At 48.1% G+C, this 20,887-nt stretch overlaps 1 protein-coding gene across 2 annotated transcripts in view; it reads right to left on the bottom strand.

The window, feature by feature from the left end:
* The window catches only part of ATP13A1 (ATPase 13A1), a 28,934-nt gene that overhangs the window by 775 nt on the left and 7,272 nt on the right, over positions 1-20,887 (bottom strand). Inside the window, exons 6-25 of one of the 2 annotated variants that reach the window (XM_048832170.2) lie at positions 18,393-18,462; positions 17,589-17,695; positions 16,793-16,922; positions 16,456-16,511; positions 14,129-14,255; positions 13,737-13,874; positions 12,999-13,119; positions 11,220-11,377; positions 9,364-9,539; positions 8,760-8,870; positions 7,967-8,092; positions 7,350-7,458; positions 6,311-6,507; positions 5,712-5,808; positions 4,322-4,515; positions 3,598-3,712; positions 2,948-3,144; positions 2,291-2,433; positions 1,347-1,458; positions 735-878 (exon numbers count right to left, since the gene is read on the bottom strand). In XM_048832170.2, the coding sequence (XP_048688127.1) occupies positions 735-878; positions 1,347-1,458; positions 2,291-2,433; positions 2,948-3,144; positions 3,598-3,712; positions 4,322-4,515; positions 5,712-5,808; positions 6,311-6,507; positions 7,350-7,458; positions 7,967-8,092; positions 8,760-8,870; positions 9,364-9,539; positions 11,220-11,377; positions 12,999-13,119; positions 13,737-13,874; positions 14,129-14,255; positions 16,456-16,511; positions 16,793-16,922; positions 17,589-17,695; positions 18,393-18,462 (2,628 nt within the window). The remainder of the gene's footprint in view (positions 1-734; positions 879-1,346; positions 1,459-2,290; positions 2,434-2,947; positions 3,145-3,597; positions 3,713-4,321; positions 4,516-5,711; positions 5,809-6,310; positions 6,508-7,349; positions 7,459-7,966; positions 8,093-8,759; positions 8,871-9,363; positions 9,540-11,219; positions 11,378-12,998; positions 13,120-13,736; positions 13,875-14,128; positions 14,256-16,455; positions 16,512-16,792; positions 16,923-17,588; positions 17,696-18,392; positions 18,463-20,887) is intronic. The other variant, XM_048832172.2, reaches the window with a different exon arrangement.

Below are 20,887 nucleotides of genomic sequence, written 5' to 3'. Positions count from 1 at the left end.
GAAGAGCAGGGGTCACATGAAAAGCTCAGTGAGCCAGTAACTGCAGTACTGCGCTAGTCAGGAATTTAAACGTGTCTAAAGCCCAGTAAAATATGTAAAGACAGTTCTGAGAGGCTGCTACTGTGCCTCAGACAGGATGCAGCTCTTCAGAACCTCACCGGGAGACCCAGCCACAGAGGCAAGTTGGGGAGAGTAACCCGGGTGTTCTTAGTTTCAGAGTATTTAGAACAAGTAATTGTTTTCAGTCTCAAACACTGAACACAAACCACATTATGGAAGAGTTTCTGGAAGTCCATATATAAGGAGGCTATTTTAAATCAAGTTTTATCTTTAAAAAGGAACACCCCTTAGAATCATAAAACCATACAGTTAGAAGGAACCGCAAGGGTCATCCAGTCTAACAACTTAGATGCGAGCGGAGTTTGGTTTGTACACAGGGGAATTCAGAACCCAAACGGATTCCTGTCCAAGAGAATCCTTGCACGTCTAGTCTTCAGTACAAGGGGCTACTTTCCAGTGAGCGTTTAGGTAGTTGTAAGTGAAGCATGAAGTTGGGAATTTCACAGGTGCCTAAGCTGAGTTAAGGGTCTGACTCCCATTGAAATCAGTGGGCACCTAACTTCTTCAGGCCCCTTTGAAAGTCCTTGCTGTAGCAGTTCCAGAGTATTGGTTTCTATAGCAGTTACTCCAGAAGAGTCTGCCAGTGTGGAACACTCCATCCTGTCCCTGCTCACCTCCATGGGGATTTCCACCAGCCCAAACTTTTCACTGAACTCTGGTGAGGAGCCTGTCAAAAGGCCCACAATGGCCAGTCCTGAAAGGATAATGCTCCACAGTAGAGGTTTGTTCTCCCGCAGACTCTCCATAAAAGGGTGGCCCTGAAATGGCAAATGCACATTGAGACACCATCAGAACAGAAGAGCCGCTGCAGCTCATCTTCACTAGGTTCAGTGGGAGGCAGCTTTCAATGCCAAATTCACAAGCTTTTTTAAAAACAGGACAGGAATTCTGGTCTCCCAGACAGAGAACTGATACTTCAATGTACAATTTGGGTCTCGCCTTGATGCATTCAGAACAGCTATCTTTGTACATAAGCAAACTTTTTCCAAACTCTCAACGGATGTCTCTACTGAAGGATTTACATCGGTGACACTGCCGTTAATAACACAGAACAAATCTTTGTATCTCACACCCACATCAACACTGCTAAGCCCACATGGGCTACCTTTCAGATTTGCAAACACATCAGTTCCTACAAGCGCATTGGCTTTGATGTAACATTATAACTTAAATACAATTTTGTTCCTGCCCTGGTTTCCCAGAGATGCGAGCTGAGCAAGTCTTACCTTGTAATTAATGGTGAAAGTGGCCATCTGCATTGCCATTGACATGATGTAAACCGTGCTATTCACCAGGCTGGGCTCAAACTCCTTGTACAAATCCACAAACTCTTCTTTCCTTAAAGAAACCAGACAAAGCCCTTTCCGATCAATGGAGCCCAGTTCTGGGATTTCAGAATAAATGGGACTAGGGGCCAATTCATCAGATGAGATTTTAAAGCCTTGAAGGGAACCATTGTGATAATCTAGTCCAGTGGTCCCCAAATGTTTTCTGTTGCCTCCCCTCTTACCTGGCTGCAGCCGGGGGTCAGGTGCTGAAGCCACAACTGGGAGCAGAGCTGTGGGCCGGAAGCCAAAGGCCAAGGCTAGGGCTGCAGCTGGGAGCCAAGGTGGGGGGCCGCGGCCACCGCCAGAGCCCAGGCAGGGCCGGAACAGAGCTGGGGGCAGAGCGGGGCTGGGTGGTGGTCCTTTCCCGCTCCCATGGGGGCTGGCCCAGGCTCCGCTGCGCCCCCCAGACGTTCCTCCGTGCACAACAATTTGGAGACTACTGATCTAGTCCGACCTGCATAACATAAGGCCCTAGACTCACACTTACTAATTTCTGCACCAAGCCCATAACTTCTGTTTGAGTGCAGCATCTCTCAGGCTGATCCCCAGGCTTACTATAAAAAGTTCTGAACTCAACTTAGCTAAGTTGTCTGGTGACCTTCATTTGATTTGCAACTCAAATCCACCTTTTCGGATACTTCCCTCCTGCCTACCAAATTTAAGATTAAGCAGGCAGGGATTTCTAAGGGAAAATAAGAAGGAAAAGCACCATGAAGGCAGCAGGTTTCCCTACACCTTCCTTCCCAGATGGGATTTGCCCATCCAGTTTAATAACTTGGTGCTCAGTCGCAGCCTGAAGATAGGTGCAAACATTTTGTACTTCAGAAACAAGCAGCACTCACGTGGAAGAGCTGCGGGCCTGCGCACCACGGTACAGATACACCAGGCTAAGGAAATGGACGAGGAACTGCAGCACCACGGTCAGAACAGTGTAGAGATTGAAGATATTGGGTAACGGACGCTCCCTGGAAAGTGTCTTCAGAGGCTGGAAACCAAAGGAAAAAAAGAGACACCAGGATTTAACAGATGGAAATATTGTACAAAGACAATGAAGTTGGCGCCACTGGCCAAGCTGCCAGCAAGATCCCACCTGGGTCAACTGTGCCCATGAAATGCCCAGCTCTTATAAATTCCACTTCACACAGTGAGACCTTCAGCTGCATGCTGCAGGCAACAGTGTATCCCAGGTGATTAATGCCTGCGTCTGACCATGTGCCCTGGCACACTGAACAGAAATGCACTGTCTGTCTGATCTCATTCTCAGACATTCCCTAAAGTGCAAAGTGTTGGCCACAGAAAGGCCTCCCCTCGCCAGGATCTAGGGAAGAACGAAGTGATTCTCTGCACGTTCTGGGCAGGCAGTGAGCTGGCTAGACAGCACTCACTGTAAGAATAGAAGAGCTGCTTTCCCTGCCGCATTCCTCACAAGACAAACACAACCCTTCCCATTTCCTCCTTCGGAAGCACTCCCAGGTACAGCAGGCCACCATACAACATACCTTTGACCTAGAGATGAAGAGGAAGCAGCCGGCCAATAACAAACCCTGAAGCGTTGCCTGGAAGTCACTGAATTTCACTCCTTCCAGGTAAAGGACGCTTTGGCTGTATGCGAGGATCAGGGCGTTCAAGGCCAGGATTTTAAACATCTGGAGCGTGGTCACTAATGTGCAGCGACCTTGCTTGATCACGTGGCAGACTGAAGAGCAAGAAGAAACAGCAGTTTGTCCTCAGGATGCAAGTTCTGTGGCTCCATCTGCACAGCCCCCTCCACTCCCTGGGACCCAGCATGGGGAGCTGCTATGAGCCTAGAGTTCTTGGACAAGCAGCTCACCTTTCCCTTGATCCAGTGCACCATGGTTACTCAGCACAGTCAGTTTCCATCTCCACGCTGGGAAATCCATATGGGGAAATGAAAACTGGGAGTATGGGAAGCACCCCCTTGGCCTCATGTTTTAGGCATTTCCTCCCAGTAAGAGTCAGTGTTTGCATCACCCTTTTCTCCACCCCACCCAAAGCCCCCCTGCCTTTGCCAAGAGCCTGTTCGGATTCACACAGGAAATGCGCTTATGCTACTCTCCTCATCGGAGTAGGAGGGTCACCAGACTAGGCGCAATCAACAGCACATACCTGCTTCCCCGTTGCTACTTACTACACTGAATGGAGGAGAGCTTGGATGTAAAGGGAGCAGCGATGCTGGCATCACCCAGTTTCACAACAGGCACATGGTCCTCTTCCAAATCCTTCAGGACCTGGCTGATCCGCTCCTGGTTTCCAGTGAGAGAGAAGGAGACATTTCATTATCACAGACTGGGATAATACGGAGACTTGCATCATCCCTACCCAGCCCTGATCCTTGCTCAGAGGGGCTCTCCACACTGCCAGGACCTTAGACAGCCCCTCAGCATATACCCTGTGAGCCGGCTGCAGAGCTCACCCACCTCCAGGAGGTCTGTCAGCTGACACCCACCAGTGTCATTTCTGGGGCAGGAAGGAGAAAGGCTGGGCTTGTGGACTCCCCTGGGCAGAACTGGAAGTGTGACGGCTGGTTTATGGATCCATGAAAGGACAATACTGTCATGAGTAGCTGCTGCAATTCTGACTAGAATAAGCCTGCAGCGGTGGGGGCTCCGGAACAGGACAACTCCCTCTGGCATTGACTTCCTTTCTGGCCAGAAACACCTTACCCAGGAGCACGGGCAGGGCCTTGCTGCAATCAGAAATACATTTCTGGGGTGTCCTGCCATTTCCAATTCAAGAATTAAAAATAAAAGCCCTAGTGAGCCCGGGGGATGGGAGGGGTGGAGGGCACCAGGGATGTGGACAGTGTCAGCCACTGAACCTGGAAGGGAGGAGGGGCTGGGCTCCAGGCAGACCTGGTTACCAACCCGCTGGATGGCCAGTTGCTCTTCTCTGTGGGACATGACCCTGTGCTTGGCAGCACGGGAGGTGGGCTTCATGGCACTGCTCCCTATGGCAGGCAAGGCGGGTCTCCCATCATTGGGTCCATCGCGAGGTCTCTTTTTCCGTTCGGGGAGTCTCTCGGGAGCATTTGCCAGCAGCGCCACCCCTGTAAGACCAAAACATCAGCTGCAGGAAAAGAAAAAACCCGAACTGGCAAAATGACTTCACCAAGTGGGAACCCTTAGTTCCCAGCAGCCGTGAGCCGCCCTTCACAGCCCACCTTAGAATGGTGCCAAGCAAATGTACGAAGGGGAAGGAAGCACTTGTTAGAGCAGGGAACTGGGACTTCTGGGTTCCAGTCCTAACTCGATGTGACCTTAGACAAGGTGTGAGGTGACCTGAAGAACTTTGTGCCAGCGTAAAAGCTCATCTCTCTCTCTCTCTCTCACCAACAGCCCTTGGTCCAATACAAGACACCTTTCTCATCTCTCGCTCGCCTTGTCTCTCTAGTATCCTGGGCCCGACACAGTGACAGTGACACTGCAGACATGCCCTTCGGCAAGTCATGTCCAGATCTGTAAATGGGAATGCAGTAAATGCCCCCTGGCCCCAGTAAAGCTCTGGTCTCTTCTGAAGGAAGGTTTTAAGTATTACCAAGGAGTCAATACTGAAGGCACTGAAGCTATAGCCTTTATCCGAGAGACCGCAGCTGGCCCAACAGCAAGGCCCACTATCCTAGGTAGAAATACACCACATTACTCAACTCAACCTTACTTTGCTAAGGGAGACAGAACAGAATAAAATGGGAAGGGGGCAGCAAGTGGAGCACTCTCACCAAATGATTTCACAGAAGGAATTTTCTGGACCAACTGAAACAAGAATCTGGAAAGTTTAGATTAATCCGGATTTAGGGACGTCTCCGATTCAGAAGGCAGGATTGATACACAATCTGGTGACCCAGGGATGTCCCAGACCAGGGTCCCCGTGAGGCACGTTACACTCAGGGGCTGAAGCAGCAGCAGAGCAGCAGGGAAGAAGTCGCTCTATGAAGCACTCCCAGGGTAACTGCTTTGTAGCCAGTTTTCTCCCCCTAGGCTCATGCCATGTAGAAGCACAAGCTGTGTGAGTGTGCATTTCGCCAGCCTACTGCTCATTTCACCCCCGGGGAGAGACGATGCAGCTCCAAATGGAGTCTGCCAGATTAATTACTGACCAATCCCAGCTGAGAAAATCCCCAGTAAATGAGTAAGTCCCTAGAGATGCCTGCAGAAGGCTCCAAATGCTGAATTCTGTGCCCAGGGATACAAGCCAAACCCAGGAAGCCACACACTACCTTCCTCCTCATTGCATGTTCAGACTCACCCACATCTGCATGCTTCAGGGCTCCAACATCGTTGGTTCCATCCCCACACATCAGCGTGACAAAGCCGAGCCCCTTTAACGTTGTGATGACAAACTCCTACAGTGAGAAGTGCCAGTCAGGAATGAACGCCTGCCCAAGCTACTGGGACTGTGTGTGCCAGGTACCAAAATGGGCTGGGGCACATGCTGAAAAGCACTGTGTTAAATACCCTTTTTGAGCATCACCGGTCTTATGCCTCACTCAGTTTTTAATATTGGCGCTAAGGACACGGATCAGAGGGCTCCTTTACAGTGAACAAGACAGGAAATCATGCAGCTGACTTGGCACCTAGAGCTCTCAATATTCACCCCTCTGCATCTTCTGAAACAAGTAATTCATCAGAGGACCAAGGGGCTGAGCACGCCAAGAGGCTGAGCTCCAGTTAACATGAATGTGAGTGGCAGGTGCTGAGCCCCAGAGACTCTTGGACTCCCCATGGTGTGCTGGAGTCATTCTGGATTTGGGAACTGTCCGCAGGTAAGTTACTGTTACTGTTAGTAGGTAGGACACACCGAGACAGGCAGAAGCTGAGATTCTACAGAGGACTGGAGCATCTCACCTTTTGTTTTGGTGCCACCCTGGCAAACACCTGAACATGGGGTATGAGCTTCAACAATTGCTGTCTGCTCGCAGTCTGCAGGTAAGAGAGCCCTTCCCCCGTAACACACAGGTTGTGACGAATCAGCTCTTGCCGGGAGTGTGGAAAGATGGGGAGCGTGGTGGTGCCGTCAATGGACTGCCACTGCCAGCAGGAGTCTGGAACAGAACGCAGGCGGGGTTGGGAGTCAGCACAGACACTGCCATGTGGGACTCGGGGGGGGGGGGGGGTGGTGGTGGAAATGCACAGAGCCAGGTGTCTGCAGCACTTTGTCACTATAGACTGGCTACCATGGTGAAAGCTGGCAGATTGCCAGACACCAGAGTCAGTCTGCACTGTGGGGCCACCTGCTTGCCCCCTATGCTATCTATGGGACTTCTATGGCCCCTCTGTCACACCGAACCTGAGCGCCTCAGTGACTTTATCTTCACAGTCCCCAGGGAGGCAGGGCAGCGCTACTTTTCACAGACGGGGGGAGGCACAAGAGACTGACTTGTCCAAGGTCATGCAGGGAGTCTGCAGCAGAGCTAGAAAGCAAACCCAAGTCCCTTACCACCACTGCCTCCCCCAAACCTTCCACACAAAGGGGAGGCCTGCCAGCTGCTGTTACTTAGGTGCTCAGACCCCCTGGTGATGGACTGGGTAGCCCATACGCACGCTGCTTCTGCCAGCTGCTGTTTGTGACCTGCTCGGAGATGTGTGGGGGAAGGCCCTGCGGAGGGGCACTGGATTATCTGGGACTCTCAGCAGCAAAATCATTACACTTTCTGCCACCAGAGGTCAGTGTTACACATCCGATGAAGTGAGCTGTAGCTCATGAAAGCTTATGCTCAAATAAATTGGTTAGTCTCTAAGGTGCCACAAGTCCTCCTTTTCTTTTTGCGAATACAGACTAACACGGCTGTTACTCTGAAACCTGTTACACCCCAGTGACCTGTGCAGGCACCCAGGCTGGATACTATATCAGAACAGGCCTGTTGGCTGGGCTGGGATCCATCACCTTTGCTGTGGGGAGGCTGCAGGATGAGGGTGTGATCTTTCTGGATGAAGTGGAGTTCCTGGGCCACATGGCAGGCAGTGAGCGGATTGTCCCCTGTGATCATCACTACCTGAGAGAGGGAAACAGGTAGGATCACACGAGGTTACCGAGGAGGTCACGCTACATGCACATGGCCTTAGTTACACAGAACAGAGAGAAGTTCCTGGACGCTGACCAGGTTCCACCTGAGACACTAATGATCACAGGTGCTTTGTACAGCACCTTGTCCGGAAATTCAACCACTGGGGCAAGGCAGAGTTATTAGCCAGTGCCCCCACCCATCATAGTACTTAAATCAAGACTGGATGTTTTCCTGAGACAGCTGCTCTGGGAATTACATTGGGTCAGGTCTCTGGCCTGTGCTCTGCAGCGGGTCAGACCAGATGATCACAGTGGTCCCTTCTGGCTTTGGACTCTATGAATGACGCACAGCTCAGGGCAGTGGCTGCCCCTCCCACGCCCTGCAATCCTGGAAGAGGCTTGTGCCGGCCGAGTCGCTCAGGCGTCTGCACGGTCCCAGGAGTTCAGTCACAAGCAAAGCAGCTTGCAGGAGCTCGTTTCCTCCTGCAGACACTCACATGGTGCGATGCATTCTGGATCTCCCGGATGACGGGCTTGGAATCAGCTTTGAGAGGACAGGAGACCACAATGAAGCCGACAAATCTCAGGTCACATTCCAGAGCCTCACGCTTGAACTCTCGCACCTTCCATGGAAAAGAACCACACCGAGTGTTACGGGCCATCTCACGAGCAATGAGACCCCCATCCACTGTAGACCGTCCTGACTGGGAACGCCAGGGGCAGGCTGAGGTGCATGGAATGATTCTGGATTCTCCCTCCATTGCCCTAGAGACAGCATCCCCTTTGGTAATATAGTCACCGCCCCCCTTTCTGAGCCTCCCCAGCTTTCCTCCCACAGGCATATCATCCCTGTTTTACAAGTGGGGAAACTGAAGCAAGGCAAGGCAGAGGAAGGTGCCCACGGTTACACAAGTAGTCAGTGCCAGAACTGAAAATAGAAACCAGGAGACCTGAGCCACAGTCCCTTGGAGCTAATAAGCAAATAAATAAATAAAATAAAATCAACAGGATTCAGGTATAAAAAAACCAAAGCAGTTACAGATTCATCTGTGGCTTATGACAGTCGTCTCCCTATGAAGTGTCTGTGCCACCCCCTCTCATGTGGGCACCTTCCTTTGGGTGGGTGCTCTGACTTTAGGGGCCCAGGCATGGAGCCAGGGGTGCTGGAACAATTTTTATAGTAGGGGTGATGACGACGGAAACCACGTATTTGGGTTATTACTAATACTTCAAGCCAGTGGGTTTGGCAGCGCCCTTCGTTCCAGCACCACTGCCTGGAGCCAAGCGTACCTGCTGATGAGTGAGGTGCCCCAGCTCTTTGCAGCCAAGCGCGAGCACCCTCGCCCCCTCACGTGCGATTTCTGTGTGCATGGTGCGGTAGCTGCTCGGGCACTGAGAGAACTGCAGAAAAAGGGGGGGCGGGGCGGAAACAGCTTGTTAAACACTATACGCAGGTTACAATGCTTCATATCAAATACACAGTGAAGCAGAGGAGCCTCCCTGCCTGAGTAGGGGTGAGGCAAGCCGGGAGCTCAAAGAAGCAACAAATATCCCCACTGAGGGCAGGAGAGTGACTTTATCTGATATTCACCCTTCTGCTGCCATTTGTATTTGCAGGTCTGAGAACAAGCACAGAGTGGCCAGGAACATCACACACTGAGCCACCCTTGATTTAACTAGGATTAATGTTGAGCCTCTGCAGTGGACACTGTTCTTCATGGGAAGGGGGGGGCGGGGCGCATCTGGGCCCATTTTCAGGACATAATTCATGTTCTGGATTTGAGGATGGAGTCACACAAACCCAGGCAAGCTTGTGGAGGCCCCATGAACTGATTCCCATTTTAGGACACATCTTGCTGTCGTAAAGCCCATTCCGTGCGTGTGCTGCGCTCACCATTGCATGCAGGGTCTCTGGGGCCCCTTTCACAGCTGCAATGTAACAGAGATCAGTCGAGCCAATCTTCTCATATGAAGCCAAGACAGACATTCTTTTCAGGGCACTGGCAAAATGAAAGCGCTGGTGAATTTTCAGTCCCTGAGTTTTAATACTTCTGGGGAAAACTTTCTCATCTGGAAACAAACAGATCGGGAAATCCAGAAAGGTTTCTCAGCATTGCAAGCAGATTCACTTCCCTCAGCTCCCAGGAACGAATCATTCACTACAAACAAGTCTCCCCACCCAAGCCTTGCAGCATGGTGATGACGGAAGTTCTGGTCCCAGTGACTGAGGGATGGAATTGCCTGGACCACCTCTGTGGATCTGAACAAAGAGCTGCTTCTGAGCATGCCACATCTGCAGCACAAGGTGGATGTTAGGATATAGATATTCAGGCCTGTCTGTAAAGGCCTATACTCTAAGAATTTAGGTGTATTCTTATCGCTTGGCTAGTTCTAGAGGTATAAAAGAAAGAAATCACTGTCTGCCGGTGTAAGGGCCTTCTCTTACTGTGACAGATTGAGGCCCTGTTCTTAGGCTAAGGCCTTTGGCTAAGCAGCAGAGGCAGCCATAAGCTAGGAAGCGAACAGTCACATCCTCACATTCCAAACTAGTCACATTGAAATAAGGTGCTATTGGGCTGTTAGGCACTATCAGGACAGGATTGTATTCCTGTCACCTCCAGAGAGGGGGAGGTGCCTAGGAAATGTAAAAGGAAACTTGGTTTGATGGCATCCTGTCTGGCAGGAACTCACTTATCAATAGCTGGGATGTGAAATCCTCACTTCTGTATTGTCTTGTCATAGTTCCCACTTTGCTGTTGTTTGTCTGTATAATCTCTGTCTGGTTCTGTGATTGTTCCTGTCTGCTGTAATAATTAATTTTGCTGGGTGTAAACTAATTAAGGTGGTGGGATATAATTGGTTACATAATCATGTTACAATATGTTAGGATTGGTTAGTTAAATTTCAGGAAAATGATTGGTTAAGGTATAGCAAAGCAGAACTCAAGTTTTACTATATAATCTGTAGTCAATGAGGAAGCGACTGGGTGTGGGTGTGGGTGGGCATGTGGGTATGTGAGATGGGAACAGGGAATGGGGGTAAGAAAATTGGAATCATGTTTGGCTAAGGGTAGGAATGGGAACAGGGACACAGGCGTAAGGCTCTGTGGTGTCAGAGCTGGGAAGGAGGATATTAAGGAAGGAAACTGGAATCATGCTTGCTGGAAGTTCACCCCAATAAACATCGAATTGTTTGCACCTTTGGACTTCGGGTATTGTTGCTCTCTGTTCATGCGAGAAGGACCAGGGAAGTAAGTGGGTGAAGGAATAAGCCCCCTAACAGTGGATTTCTAAATTTAGGCTACATCTGCGCTGGAGGAGCTGGGGTGTGATGCCCAGCTTGCATACGTTGCATAGCTGCTATCGCACGGGCAGCAGCCGCGCATCTTTGCCGTGACAAGTACAACCCACCTGATCTCCACTGGCACACACTCGCTTACTGCCGGTGCGTCTCGCGCAAGCGTACCTCAGCAGCTTGCATACACAGGCCATCCCTGCAGAAATCCTGCGCAAGGTCTCCCGCAGCCCTTCCACAGCAATGCCAGAGAGAGCACTCACCAGGGTTTATGTAGGGCAAAGCTCACCCCAGGCAGAAGACTACTACAAAGGGGGGGTGAATTTCACCCACAAGAATGGAATTGGGAGGAGCAGCTTTATCATCACTAATATCGACACACACACACACACACACACACGCTCTGGTATCAGTTTGTGCAACTGGACACACGTAGGAATTGGCCATTGTCGCTACCTTTGGTCAGAGTCCAATCCACAGCCATCAGCATTGCTTTCTCTAACGGATCTCCCACCAACGTCCCGTCATCCAACTGGACCAAGGAATGGCAAGTGGCAATCACTCGGTGGGTTTCTACAGGAATGTCAGACACTGGCGTCACTTCCTTCCCATCCCTACAGTGGGGAGAGACTACGTTAATAGGCTTGGACAGGCCGTCAAAGCCATACATGTTCTACAATTTCTCCAAGCAAATAATTACTGTCCCAGTGCCCTAAACAGTTAGTGCTTCTCATGCCAACAGCAAAGCTGTCGGAAAGCTGGCTCCATGACTCAGCTTCTCGATGCTGCAGCTACTGCCCCTGAGCAATCCTAATTGAGCAGATTCGTCAAAGGAGAGGCCTTAACTGGCGCACCAAAGAAGTGCTGCTCAAGGCAACTGAATGCACATGCAACACACCACCCTGTCTAGCTGGGTCTGCTCAGACAGATGTGTATTGTACTGCGATTACATTCACATGCGGCCTCCAAAGGGTTTTTTCTAGTGCAAGAAGTCACTCTAAACTGCTCTCCCCACACGGTCACCTGCGTGCTAGACAACAGTTGGAACACATACCACTCAGTGGCCAGGCTACATTATGAGATGGGGAGAGTGAGGGATACATGCATGCAGGGGTGGTTATGTCACCTGGGTAACGTCCCATGCTCACTGTAGCCAATTAAACTCCCAGGACACAAAAGGTTTTAAACCATTTCTCTCATAAGCCTGAAAACAAGTGGGCACGAAATCACAAGTGTTTGTTGTTTACAACAGCTGCACCTGCTCGACATTCACTGTAACCCCTTTGACTAGAGCGTGTGGATATTACTCAGCCTCGCTCACCAGGCTGTCGTTCATTCTGTAAGTAACTACTCCGATCCCTGAAATATTTTTAAAAAAAGAAAAGGAGTACTTGTGGCACCTTACAGACTAACCAATTTATTTGAGCATGAACTTTCGTGAGCTACAGCTCACTTCATCCGATGAAGTGAGCTGTAGCTCACGAAAGCTCATGCTCAAATAAATTGGTTAGTCTCTAAGGTGCCACAAGTCCTCCTTTTCTTTTTGCGAATACAGACTAACACGGCTGTTACTCTGAAACCTGAAATATTTTTGTTACAGTGATTTTATATATTTATTTTCCACATGTTCCATAGTGTGAGGACTTCTGACTCCGCAGTGTACAAGTCACAACATTCCCATAATCCTGAGGGGTAAGATTTAAAATGAAATAAACCAGAGGGGTTTTTCTATGAGGGACTCTGCCATTGGGGTGCAGCTCACCAGGGCGGGGGCTGCATGCTGGTGCAGAGAGGCACAGAGGGTTTTAGCAGTTAAGAACATACTTATGAAATCCCAAATGAAGAACCAAATTCAAGGGCTCTGATGCTGCAAATTGCTGCACAAGTGCCATAGCCAGAGAACTTGCAGGATTCCCCTTCCCCTAGCCTAGAACCTGCTTCTGGCTCATCTCCTTCACCCCCATAATTCATCCTCTCTGCCCCACTGGACTGGCCCTTCGCCTCCAGTTGAGGGAAGCTCTCACTGGGGCTGGAGCCTAGGCCTCCATTGTTCAACTGTCACCCACATTTGATTACGCAGGATTTGCTATGTTGGATCACTGGCCCACTCAGTCATGCATCCCGGCTCTGACAGGGCCCACTACGACGCTAAAAAGGCAGTGAACCCCCATCGCACACTGAGCCAACTGTACAATATGGTTAACATTACCTATGCGAACCCATCCCATGGCTTACCTGAGCCCAGCCACACCTCTTACCACCAGGTGGTCACTGGTAAGGGTGCCAGTTTTGTCAAAGCAGCAAACCTGAACTTTCCCAGCAAAGGGAATTCGGAAAGGTTCTGTGCAGTACACATCTGAAAGAGAGGAGATGGGACCCTGTAATGTATCAGAGACACAGCAAGGGCATGTAGGGGTCCTCAGCCACCTAGGATCTTTTCCACAACATACAAGCCAAAAACCACGGTGCTCAGCCACACTTTACTTAACAACCTCAAACCTTCTGCTCTGTAGCTTGTGAAGTTAAGGTCAGATTTAGCCTCAAAGGAAGAGTGGTGATCAGTCTGGAGGCCGTTTACCCAGCTAGGTTCTTAGTGAGGCACCCATTGCTACGGGTCAGAGCATTTGTTGAAAAAGCAACCGAAACTGGACTTTTGAGTGGGAGCTTGTTTCCCCCATGCACTCTACTTAGGAGCTATTTCCACGTTTCAAAACAGTGTGAACCACCTCCACCCCACCCTGAGAGACACCGCCCTGCTTTGAATGACACAGGAATCCTGCAGACACACAGAACATACGGCGAACCAGGCGGGCACGGGAGCCAGTTATTGCTGTTTGGAGAGAGGAGGTTGCCATGGTGTATAAAAGCCAGCAATTTCACACACTTTATGTGGCCAAGTGTTGCAGTCCCAGGGGTACTGGACACCAGAGTGCACAGTCTGTTTCTATTCCTGCTTCTGGGCTTAGTACTTACAGAGCTTGGCCAGGGCAATAAGGGAGGTGTTGACAGCCAGAGAAAGTTCAATGGGAAGTTCGGGTGGAACTACTGAAGTCAGTATTAAAGTGCATTCCAAAAAGAGTTTGTATCGATTCCTGCTTGGATCCTTGGTGCCTACAAAATAAAACCAGAGACATGCTGCCTCTCCGCTCCAGACAAGGTGCCACACAACAACAAGATGGACGCATCGGGGGCACACACTACTGAGGAATTTGGGAGAAAAATGGAATGAGTCACGGCTCATGCCCACAAACGGAAACAGCCCAGCTTCTTCAGCTCCCATTCCCCTTCCCAGCCAATAAACCAGTAGCTATTCCTACACTCCTGGCAAAAGCTAGCTCCCAGGGCGAGGTCCAAAGAGTGCTCACCTTCAATCCACACATATGCAGCAGCAGCAATGGCAAAGACCAGAAGGAACAGGATGAAAATAAAGGTCTCCAAGTTGTTGGCTGTCACTCTTTTCACCCCAAAGAGGATTGTTCGCAGCAGCTTCCCCTGAAAGGAGAACTGCCTTCAATGCAAGAAGCAAGTTCTGCAGCATGCAGTACAGTTTCTTGTAAAATACATGACAAATGTATAAAATTAAAAGAAGGACTTGTGGCACCTCAGAGACTAACCAATTTATTTGAGCATAAGCTTTTGTGAGCTACAGCTCACTTCATCGGATGCATGCAGTGGAAGCTTATGCTCAAATAAATTGGTTAGTCTCTAAGGTGCCACAAGTACTCCTTTTCTTTTTGTGAATACAGACTAACACGGCTGCTACTCTGAAACCTGTATAAAATGAACACAGCCTGCATTCTGACTCTCTGCTGTTGCTGCATGTGATACATTCCATTCACTGGCCCACCACAACGACTGAGAATGCAACGCCACCCACAGGCAGCATTGTCTGTCTCGATTTTTTTCCCCCCACTGTGAGTTGAGGGGTACATTTGACGAAACGTCAGCTCCTAAGAAAGCAAAGTTAGATGTCCTTTCATTTCAGCCTTCTTGGACAGACACATTTGGATTTATTCAAAAGAAAGACCATACTGTTTGTGCTTTCTGTTGTGAAAGTGTTGTCTGTCACACATCAAGCATTCAACGACATTTTGAAATGAAGCACAAGAAAACCTTTCTTGATGAAGCAGACGAGACTGAATCGATCAAAAAGGCAGTAGCAGGATATGAGAAGCAAAGCAGTGTTTTTAAATGCTTACTTGTAAGTAAAAATCAAGCTACAGAAGGAAGTTACAAGACTGCACAGTACACTACAAAAAACGGAAAGCCGTTTACAGATGGGGAATATATAAAAGAAGTTTTTCTCAGCAGTTTGGAGGTTTTGTTCAATGATTTGCCAAATAAAGATCTGCCTATCTCTGCCAGAACAGTTGAGAGATGCGTAAGCAAATGGCAGAAAACATTAACAAAAAGCAGACGACTGCATTAAAAGACACAGCAGTTGCAGTTGATGAGAGCATGGATACAAACGACGTTCCGCGTTTGGCAGTTGTTGCAAGATATTGTGCGTCTGACAAAATCCAAGAGGAACTCTGTTGCCTAAAACCCCTGCATGACACAACAAAGGGGCTTCCCCCTTTGTTGTATATAGTGGAAAGTTTTGAAAACCATTTTGAAGAAAGAGGAGTTGACATCAGAAAAATATTGTGTGTGACAACAGATGGTGCTCCTGGCATGGTCGGAAAACAGAAGGGATTTGTAAAGTTACTTGAAGATCAGATTGGCCACCCAATAATCAAATTTCACTGTACCATCCATCAAGAAAACCTGTGTGCTAAAATTTCTAATTCAGAGCTTAATAATGTGATGAATACAGTGGTGCAAATTGCAGATTTCCTTGTTGCTCGATCTGCTTTGACTCACAGACAGTTTCAAGCACTCCTAGACGATATGGACAGTGCTTATAACGCCATTCCACTTCACAGCAACATTCGGTGGCTGAGTCGTGGCCAGGTTTTGGTGCGCTTTGGTAAACTGTTTTGATGCAATCAAGGCCTTTTTGTCGGAAAAAGCACAAAACTACCCTGAACTGGATGATTACAAATGGCTGTGTAAGCTCATGTTTCTAACGGATATCACCGCTCACCTAAACTCAACCTCTCTCTCCAGGGTGCAGGGCAAATGGTTCTGGATCTTTATGAAGCCTGGAAGGCATTTGTTGTAAAACTAGCAGTTTTTTCTTGGGATGTTCGAACTTTGACTTTCCGCTACTTCCAACACATAAAAGAGCTATCGACAGGTTGCGCCGTCAGTGTCAATGAGATTGGAATGTACATGCAAGAACTGGAATCAGCATTTTCTGACAGATATCAAGATTTCCAGCGATTTGGTCCAATGCTTTCTTTTTTAATTAAACCTCAAAAGTTCAACGAAAGCTACTTGGATTTGTCTGTATTTCAGTGGATGGGTGTTGAAGATTTCGAAATGCAGCTCATTCAGTTAAAAAGCTCAGAATTGTTGGCATTAAAGTTTAGAGTTCTGCGGAGCGCATTTAAAACTACCGAGAGAGATCATGGGGCCTCTATTCTGACCTGCCAGACGTCCCTGCCAGTGAAATTTAACTGTTTGAAGAAAGTTGAGTTTGCTGATACAGACTAACACAGCTACCATTCTGAAACCTGATTTGGATTTCTCCCCAGCAATTGATCAGAACTACCTCCCTTAAACGGGTGTTCTCTCATGCACTTCTTACCTGAGATGTGTTGAATCCAGTCCTCAGAACGTATGCCACGCACCCGTTATCAACAGCTGGAACAGGAGCAGTAACAATAGCATTAAGCTCTGTAGAGATCTTTTTTATACACACATTATAGCTAGAACAAAATTGGGGCTGCATGATCCTCTCACCCTCCAGGAGAACATGGTGGCCTTCAGCAAAAGATTATTTCATTTTAACACTGAATTTCAGCTGCCATCTAAAAGGGCAGGGTGACAAACTCAGCACCATCACTAGAAGCTATTGTTTAAAAGGAGTGGGCCAGGCCATGGCATTCCATCTGACCAAAGCCTTCTGCTTGGCAAGTACATACGTTTCAGTCCCGTGCTGGCTTTCTGGGGAGGAATGTGCTGCACGACCTTTGTTCCCCCAAATATGATGTGCAGTCTGGAGTCTGTCTGCATGTCCAAGACATGCTCTGGACTGAGATCCTCAATGGGCTCCTGAATGAGAGAATTCGGGACTCAGAGAAGCAGGACTTGTTTCCAGTTAGTTGCCAACAACTGGACTCATAACGCTCCTCTACGGTCCCATCTCCATGAGGCACTCTCAGCTCCCCTGTGGGCGGTCTGCAGGAACTGACTCTGGACTTGAACAGGATACTTAGCTTCTGCCTTTGTCCTAGCTCAGATGCCTGGTACCCATGAGAATCCTGGGGTCAGAGGATTTGCTCACACTTGGATCACCAGCCTCAACAGGGAGGCTATTCTAAATGTTATTTTATCATGTTTAAATCACGCACTGGCATAAAAATAAGGGAGATTCACTGGGTTTGAAACTCTCTGTGCTCGTCCCTCCCCTGTCTGCCCAGTCAAAGCAGCCCAGACTGGGGAATGTGGGGGAGTGCTGGGCTGTGCCCACACCCTGCAATCCGGCCGCAGCCACAGCCAGACAAAACAGACATTCTGTTTCTCATTTACTAGATCATCAATCATGGATAGGAGGGTGGATAACACTCAGACAGACCTGGATTTTCTGGGCCAGAGTTTACACAAAGATTGATCTGCACCTATAAACCCTGCACTGTTTAGATGCTGCGGTGGCTGGAATCAAACTTGGTACGTAAACAACGAACTCGTATCAAGCATTACTGAGGACCTGTCTCTCACCTTCATCTGAGGCACAGACTCTCCAGTCAGCATGGCTTCATCCACAATGCACTTTCCACGGAGCAAGAGCACGTCACATGGCACTAGGTTCTCATGAGGAGATCGGCCTGAAATCAAGAGAGCAAAGCTTAGAAGTAGCTCACTGTGAGAGCTAGCCATTGTTAGCCCGTTTGTCTGGCAGGATGCAATTCCCCTTTGCTTTGGCTGAGATGCAGAGGATTTCTAAGGGCAAGTTGCACTTGCAAGTTCCCAAATCTGACCCATGACCTTCACCAAAACACAAGCTTCGACGTGAACCACAAGTGTCATAAAAGCCCGAGATAGCATTGAAACTAGAGGGATTTAAAAGTAAAGGAGCACAATTCTTACTGCCATTCAAGCTTTAGACTGGGACAATACTCCTCGGGCAATGCAATCTAAAAAAGAGTCACAGTACAGGGGTGGGGACAGCATCCTGTTCCCCCTCGTCCTTCATCCCCATCCTCAGCTTTTGGATGGAACTTTCCACTCTTAGAACCTCTGATATGAAGCACGGCAGCTATGGCTGATTTTAGTCCTAATATTTAGACTCCAATCTTGGAGAATAAAGTTAGAGATCTGTGGGATCGGAACTTGAGGGACTCTCTCTCTCAGGCCTGTGAATTTTCAGCCATTCATGGGCATTTAAAGATTCTTTGTTGGAATTTTTATGGACATTTTGATAGGGTTGAATTGTAAATTTAATTAATCTCAGTCAATACATGCATGTAGAAGTGATTTGATTTCATAAGAGCTTTTGATTGTGTCAAGCATGCAAGCAGTTACCAATGGAAACAATATCCCCTGGGATGATCTCATCACTGGAAATGGGACGCCACTTCCGGTTTCTGTAAACCTGCAGAACAAAAGCAATGTGAGAAAGAGTACTTAGATATTACAGGGAAGGGTGCTAGAGAAATGTACGACAGGAGAGAGCGCGATAGATCACAAGACAACTACAACAGAAGCCCCGCTCCTCACATAAATGGTGAATCTGCATAAACAGTCTCCTCAACCCAGCTATCCACAAACCATCCCTGAGTTAACAGTTTTTTCCAAACTGTAATTTCCCACTACTACCCCGTGGAAACGCAGAGTTGAAGTCTCTTTCCCTTCCTTGGGCACAGAGTGTTTTGTTGCTGTAGGTGCTCATTCTGTGTGTGTCTCTGTCTGTATATTTACACATGAAATTATATTTTTTATATAACGCACAAGAATCACATGCACTTTCCAAACAGATACAAGAAAAAGAAAGAAAAAGGAGGACTTGTGGCACCTTAGAGACTAACCAATTTATTTGAGCATAAGCTTTTGTGAGCTACAGCTCACTTCATCGGATGCATTCAGTAGAAAATACAGTGGGGAAGATTTATATACATAGAGAACATGAAACAATGGGTGTTACCATACACACTGTAACAAAAGTGATCACTTAAGATGAGCTATTACCAGCAGGAGAGTGGGGGGGGGGAAGGGGGGAACCGTTTGTAGTGATTATCAAGGTGGGCCATATCCAGCAGTTAACAAGAATGTCTGAGGAAGGGGGGGTGGGAAATAAACAATGGGAAATAGTTTTACTTTGTGTAATGACTCAACCACTCCCAGTCTCTATTCGAGCCTAAGTTAATTGTATCCAGTTTGCAAATTAATTCCAATTCAGCAGTCTCTCCTTGGAGTCTGTTTTTGAAGTCTTTTTGTTGAAGAATTGCCACTTTTAGCTCAGAAATCGAGTGACCAGAGAGATTGAATTGTTCTCCGACTGGTTTATGAATGGTTTGTCTCTGTCTGAGGGGTTGGAGCAAATGCGGTTGTATCGTAGAGCTTGGCTGTAGACAATGGATCGTGTGGTGTGGTCTGGGTGAAAGCTGGAGGCATGTAAGTAGGAATAGCTCCAACTTTAACCCAGACCACACCTCACGATCCATTGTGTACAGCCAAGCTCTACGATACAACCGCATTTGCTCCAACCCCTCAGACAGAGACAAACACCTACAAGATCTCTATCAAGCGTTCTTACAACTACAGTACCCACCTGCTGAAGTGAAGAAACAGATGGACAGAGCCAGAAGAGTACCCAGAAGTCACCTACTACAGGACAGGCCCAACAAAGAAAATAACAGAACGCCACCAGTTGTCACTTTCAGCCCCCAACTAAAACCTCTCCAACGCATTATCAAGGATCTGTAACCTATCCTGAAGGACGACCCATCGCTCTCACAAATCTTGGGAGACAGGCCAGTCCTTGCCTATAGACAGCCCCCTAACCTGAAGCAAATACTCACCAGCAACCACACACCACACAACAGAACCACTAACCCAGGAACCTATCCTTGCAACAAAGCCCGTTGCCAACTGTGTCCACATATCTATTCAGGGGACACCATCATAGGGCCTCTCTGGTCACTCGATTTCTGAGCTAAAAGTGGCAATTCTTCAACAAAAAGACTTCAAAAACAGACTCCAACGAGAGACTGCTGAATTGGAATTAATTTGCAAATTGGATACAATTAACTTAGGCTTGAATAGAGACTGGGAGTGGTTGAGTCATTAAACAAAGTAAAACTATTTCCCCTTGTTTATTTCCGCCCCCCGCACTGTTCCTCAGACGTTCTTGTTAACTGCTGGAAATGGCCCACCTTGATGATCACTACAAAAGGTTTTCTCCCCCCACCCCAACTCTCCTGCTGGTAATAGCTCATCTTAAGTGATCACTCTCCTTACAGTGTACATGATAAACACCCATTTTTTCACGTTCTGGGGTATATATAAATCTCCCCACTGTATTTTCCACTGAATGCATCTGATGAAGTGAGCTGTAGCTCACGAAAGCTTATGCTCAAATAAATTTGTTAGTCTCTAAGGTGCCACAAGTACTCCTTTTCTTTTTGTGAATACAGACTAACACGGCTGCTATTCTGAAAAAAGAAAAAGAAAGCACCAGAGGAGAAGAGGATCAAATTTTGGGGCCCCAAGCTGAGCTGAGATCTTTTGGAATTGTTCCCCATCAATCGTCTTTCCCCCCGCTGAGCGCGCACAGGCGCAGTACATAATCTTGCTGTTTTATAATAAATCTGAACTTTAAAAAAAAGATTAAAACTATTCAAAGGAAAAGGCCAAAGACTCCGAATAACTAGGCAAGAGTTAAACAAGTGCATGCAAAGGCAACAGACATCAAAAGGCAAATTGGACATAAGAAAACAGGAAACACAGGAAAGTCTTGTTGTTCCCTCAGCAAGGTGTGCCTAATTTAGAGTGTAAACTCTGCTCTTTCTTACAGGCCA

The sequence above is a fragment of the Caretta caretta genome, chromosome 20, assembly GCF_965140235.1.
Source record: "Caretta caretta isolate rCarCar2 chromosome 20, rCarCar1.hap1, whole genome shotgun sequence".
Classification (NCBI taxonomy): Eukaryota; Metazoa; Chordata; order Testudines; family Cheloniidae; genus Caretta; species Caretta caretta.
This window is presented reverse-complemented; position numbering and strand designations above follow the sequence as displayed.